Below are 6019 nucleotides of genomic sequence, written 5' to 3' on the forward strand. Positions count from 1 at the left end.
ATGGGGAACCCGCAGGAAGAAGTGAGTTGAGTTTGTGAATTCCGAGCAGAAATGTCACCATGTTGCCAATTACTCTTTCTAGGCGGTGGCTGAAAAGGATTTAGGGAACGCCGCATACAAGCAGAAAAACTTTGAAGAAGCTCACAAACACTATGATAAAGCAATTGAACTTGACCCTTCTAACATTACTTTCTATACCAATAAAGCAGGTAAGTATGTTTCCTCTTGTTTGGAATCATTTCTCTAACAAAATGCGAGAAGCCAAATTGGTTGGTGGTCACTCTTAATTGGTTTCTGCTGTTAACTTCCTCTGCGATGGTCCGCCTCCATTGAAGAAGCATGTGTGGACTGTCGCAGTTGGTAGTGCTATAGCAGATATGCTATTATTTATTGAAAGACCGCTAGATTTGGGTTAGCAAAAAAAAGCATATTTGAGTGGGAGGATTCTGCGAGGCTGTGCGGTGTTCCTACTTTGGTCACTCCCTTAGCATCTCTGATTCAGCGGTTATCTTCCTTCTCCACCCAGCAGTAGTAAGGCTGTCGTGCCCTCACACCAATTCTCAAATTCTCATTGATGTTGTTCAGGGTTTCGAACTTTGTCGAACTAGTGCCGATAAATTGTTCTATTTATTTTCTTTCCAGAGATTTGAATGAAAATTAGAAGTTAGAGGAGTTATTTATGGTTCTTGCACTTGCTAGAGTATTCGATTTATTTCTTGAAAAGTTCTTTTCTTTTAAATTTTTGGTGCAAAACTTTCCGAACAACCTTTCATTTAAAAGTCATTCTCAATGTGCTCAGTAAACTATTTTATTGAACGTGAAACGAAACTTTCCTCTCAACTTTACAACATTCACACCAAATGATCCCTCGTGACAGTTCATGGCTACTGCCGAGCGGTGAAATTCGATGTGGCAGTGGGATATAAGAAATTGATAGTTGCATGTTCTGCGTACTTCAACGTTTTGTCCTTTCGACGACGTTTCGCGTTTCTACTACTTAAAACTGACCCACCTACCCTTTTTTTCTGAAGAAATTCTCGTGTACGCCTTACATTAATTACATAATTAAAAGAAGAAATATACGTATTTACTTAAACAAAACGGATACATTTTGGTTGTATTCGTCTTGTTTTGCAGTGTATTGTTTGTGTGTTGAAACATGGGAAATTCAAAGAGATTTTCATCATTCAACAAACATCGTGCTGTTGTATTGCAGCGGCGTTTTTCGAGGAACTCAAATATAAAGACTGTGTAGAGATATGTAAGAAAGCGGTGGAAATTGGACGTGAGCAACGTGCCGACTTCAAGTTGATTGCCAAGTTTGTTTTTTCTTTTTTTTTTTGGCTGACATCTACATTCGCGTTATGTGGTGATTGGTGTTGACTACGGTATCATCGCATACTTTCCATTGTTTCGGAGAAATTCGTCTGTAGACTCTTTTTTTCTGTTCTTTTTTTCAACAAGGTTTTTTATTGTGGTTCAGAGCGATGGCTCGTGCTGGCAATGCATACTCTAAGATGGAAGACTCAAAAGAGGCTTTGAACTGGTACGAGAGGTCTATTTCTGAGTTCCGAGATCCTGTGAGTTTTTCTTAAAGATCAGCAGCCGTGTTCATATTATTGCTCTGCCATTAGCAAATCCTGTCATGTATAAGATACTTCGAGTTATATCCTGAAGATATCCTGATAAGTGAAGGTCAGAATGAGAGTAGATATTTCAAAGAGCTGGCAGTGAGTAAGCTTCATAGAGTTTATCTCGAGGAATTTTTCCTGTTTGTAGCAAATTAATCGTGTCACGAAAAGAGTGTGAGAGAGTGGATGTGAAGGAAATCAGTGATGAGCCCAACTTTCTAAGTTCTTTCTAATATCTCTAGTTAATAATTTATCAGTTTAATTAGTATTATGCTTTTATATTATTAGATCCAATTATTTATCACTATTCATTATTGTTTCAGGAGGTCGTTAAGAAAGCTAGAGAATTGGAGAAGGAAATAAAGGAAAAAGAACGTTTGGCGTATATTAACCCTGAGTTAGCTCAACAGGAAAAGAACTTAGGAAATGATTTATTTAAGGTACCTTTTACATGGAAATTAATTCTTATTGGTGTTCTTATTTGGGTCTTACTTGAAAGAAAAAAAAACATTAACAATTTGAACAAAAAAAAAGATATCGAAAGATTTTCATTTTCGAAAGGGTATGATTGATTTTTGAAGACCGATTTGTTTAGCGAGATCTGGATATATACCGCTGAAAAACACGATCACTCTTGGATCATGAATAATGACATTCTTGAAAAAAAAATATCCCATAGTTAACATTAGTGTTTCACAAATATCGCATCGGATCCAGAAATTAGGTGATCGTGGTCCTCAAGTACTCTTCTTACTCTATATGATATTAATTATTTCAGAAAGGTGATTACCCTGGTGCTATGAAACACTATAACGAAGCAGTTAAGCGAGATCCGGAGAATGCAATACTCTACTCAAACCGTGCCGCCTGCTACACGAAACTCATGGACTTCCAGAGAGCACTTGATGATTGTGAACACTGCATTAAACGAGACCCTAAATTTAGTTAGTTTGTTGTTTGCGGATTTCATGCCATTAGTTTCTTTTTTCAAAAATCCTCCAGAAATACGGCGCCTAGGAATGGCTGTCTAGTAAATTCTCACCTATGAAGACGTTAAGGTCACTTCATGAACTGCATTAAGTGAGGACAATGTGTATGGATTAACATACGCCCTGAGTTCCTCTAACGCCTCCTTCCATTGTACCCATTAAATACGTCTGATAGCAATTGTACTTCGGCTGCAGACGTTAACTGCAACACTACACTACACTGACTACAGCTGGTAGTTGGGAAGCGCCTTATCCGAGTGCTGTCAAGAGGTTCCCTCTGTTGGCTCATTACAGTTACCATCCACCATTTTGGATGTAAATGCGGATGGATACTGCTGGCCCTTTTGCCCCTCGGAAATCATTATACAGGTTGTATACGCATTTATAATTACCCCATCCCAAGCAAGGATTAACGCCACGCACTCCCGAGATACAATGAATAAAGAATGAAACGGGTGGCGTAGGTGTGCCGCTGAGCCAATGTTTCGGCTTTAATTCAGAATTTTTGGTTAATTTTTTTTTCTGGGATTGTCACCAATTGATCTAGAAGAAGAATAATAAAGGTTTACACCGCATTCTCATTTTTCTTCATTCGGTATCTTTTTAAAATATCTTTTTATAAGAGTTTATTTTTAGTCAAAGGATACATCCGTAAAGGTGCTGTACTCACGGCAATGCGTGAATGGACAAAGGCAAAGAAAGCATACGAGGACGCACTTGTAATAGACCCTTCCAACGCTGAAGCCATCGAAGGACTTCGTAACTGCTTCCGTAGCAACGATGAAGACCCAGAAAAGGTAACAAGCTGTGCTTCTCATCCGAAGTTTTATATTCATTCCGCGCTATTTTTATAGGCTCGTGAGCGAGCTTTGGAAGATCCTGAGGTCCAAGCTATTTTACGTGATCCTGGAATGCGGTTGTTGCTTGAGCAAATGAGTCAGGTTAGGCCATGCTACTCACTATATGTTGAAAATTATGTCTGTTAGGTGTTAAAGTGGATAGATCATTCCAGGACCCCGGAGCAGTGAGAGAACACCTTCAGAATCCCGACATTGCCGCGAAGCTGCTTAAATTGCGTGATGCTGGCATTATCCAAATGAGGTAATCAGCTGCGAACCAAAATCTTCCTTTTGAGTACCTGCTTTCGGTCTTCTGCATCATGGAAATGATGTCTTAGCTCAGTCCTTTCGTAGAATAAAGAATCCACAGAATTTCCGTCACTTGTTTTGTTGCGTTTTCGAGGCACTTTGTTGAAATCTTCTCTGTCATCGATTTCGTAACTAGATCTATTTGAAACATACCGGTGTTTTATCTCATCGTAATTATTGTTCTCTGTGTTGGAAAATAAATATTCAGATCTTCTCTGTCACCTGGGACTAGTAGAAAGCCGAGTACTGATCTTCAGTACTTATGTCATGCTTGCTGTAAATATGTTAAAAGGCATTTGATCCTTGAATATTTTTTTTTGCCATCGGACATTCCGTTTTGACAATTCTTTTTTACATGTATCGTGTTTTAATCCAACATTTGTTCCTAACCCGATATTCTATTTGTGATCTGTTTTATTCCCACTCACTGTTCACATCAGTAACAAAGATACCCTTCCTCATTATAACTCAAATTTTATCTTGCTCCAAACTTTATTGTTATTCACGTTAAGACACACGCAGAATACTCAAGGTCACATGCTTTCGGCTTTCTGAAAATACATTGCGTTCTTTCAAGCATTTCACAAAGTATCAAGAATCCTTGCTAACAATTCTCCGTTTCCTTCACTATGAAATGTCGAGCATTGTGTTGTTGGGTGCTCGGGTCACTCGGTGCCAATGAGCGGCAGCGGTTCATGCGATACACCAAATCTCACAGGTTATGGAAGAGTAGTGAGTGGTTGCTGTAGACCGTGAAGGTGTGTGCAGAGCTATTTTCAACGGGGCACCTCGCATTTACTCGACTTGGAAAGCGTTAGGTCTCTTTCAGCATAAGGGCATCTGATATCCCAACGACAGCACACTGTGTTAGGGAAGGTGATCAGAAGCTCCAAATCCGCTGGGACAAAGTTCAGTGGAAGCGGTTGCGCGCACGCCGGCAGTATGCCCATTCTCCCCCAGATTGCTTCAGAGCTCAGCCACCGGTGTGTTCTGCGACAGATGCTTGACCGTCTCGAGTAAAAGGTACTCAGAACCGTCATCCGACTTGGACCGCGCTATATTGTGAGCGTTGACCCACCACCGAGGAAATCGAATTTCGTCTCAAATGAAGCTGCTACTATTGACGAGTGGTGTCGCTCCCCTTGAACACAACGAAGATATCCGACTGCGATTAGGCATGATTCCCCTAGCCGAAACTCATAAGATGCGTGAAGCTCGCCTCCGATGGTCCTACAGGTTGACAACAGTACTCCACGGGAACTGGATGCATTCGGCAAGCAACCAAAGAAACTTCTAAAACAGCCCTGGGTTAGTACGTTTTATACTGGCACGAGGCTAACTGGTATGCACCCTGAAAAACACATGAGTGGTCGAGATGGCGCCATCTAACCGAATAAGCGGACACCGCCACTAAATGGCCACGAACGCGAAAAAAAAAACTTTGCTGGGAAATAACCAAAATGTTTTATGTCCTGCAGAAAAATGAGGGTTTCTTGCTCGAATTAAACACGATGGAAAGGATACGGAAATACATAAAGATAGCAGATGTTTGTGCTGTTAAGCAAGTGCATGATGAGGTAAAATTTTATATGAGTGTAAATTTGGGTCGTAGCAGCTGAAAGTCATCGATCGATTTGAAATTCCTTTCATTTTAACTTCCTTTCGACAGACTCTCATTAATCTCGTTGTAATATTTGAAAAAAAAAACATTTGGAACTGTTCTAGTTTCGGTAGATTGAAAACATGCGCCACTCGCTGCCATCAAAGATATCGTGAATGGACGCGCGAGGATAGAAACTGATTTTTGGCGCTAAGGTTTTGCAAATGCAAATAGTTTCGCGGACGGAAACGAAAGCTGCTGTATCAGCTTTTCATTTAAAACTGGAATGAACCGATTTTCGGCTACATGCTCTGTCGGCCTTGAAAATGCTTGGCGCCGATGCGAATGAAGTATAATGTTTCTGATATTGCCTTACTGAAACTAAAGCTATATACTGCTCCTTTCCTTTCACTCTCGGGATCTATCTCAGAACTTAGCTAACTTTTAGTACTTCAGTGGTAAGGTTTTGCTAGCTATCCGTTTTGCGAGGATTTTCAGGGTAGTTAAGTCCCAAGCGTCATCGACAAATTTGGTCACCCCACTGCGGAATTGTTGGGGAGGCGTATAGTTGAGGAAATAGAATACTTCAATCGAATTTTATTCGCTTTGTATATTAGAGAAGGTGATAACTTTCAAACGCACCGTTCGACG

The 6019-nt window shown here is 40.3% G+C and overlaps 1 protein-coding gene across 1 annotated transcript; it reads left to right on the forward strand.

Annotated features, from left to right (window-relative positions):
• Positions 1-3725, forward strand: RB195_012829 (uncharacterized protein; the record flags this gene model as incomplete). Its single annotated transcript, XM_064202389.1, has 9 exons — positions 1-21; positions 83-209; positions 1217-1319; positions 1484-1580; positions 1955-2071; positions 2410-2575; positions 3257-3417; positions 3475-3561; positions 3633-3725. The coding sequence occupies 9 exons, from the start codon at positions 1-3 to the stop codon at positions 3723-3725; spliced, it is 972 nt and encodes a 323-aa protein (XP_064058270.1).
• Positions 3726-6019: the final 2294 nt, after the last annotated feature.

The sequence above is a fragment of the Necator americanus genome, chromosome V, assembly GCF_031761385.1.
Source record: "Necator americanus strain Aroian chromosome V, whole genome shotgun sequence".
NCBI lineage: Eukaryota > Metazoa > Nematoda > Chromadorea > Rhabditida > Ancylostomatidae > Necator > Necator americanus.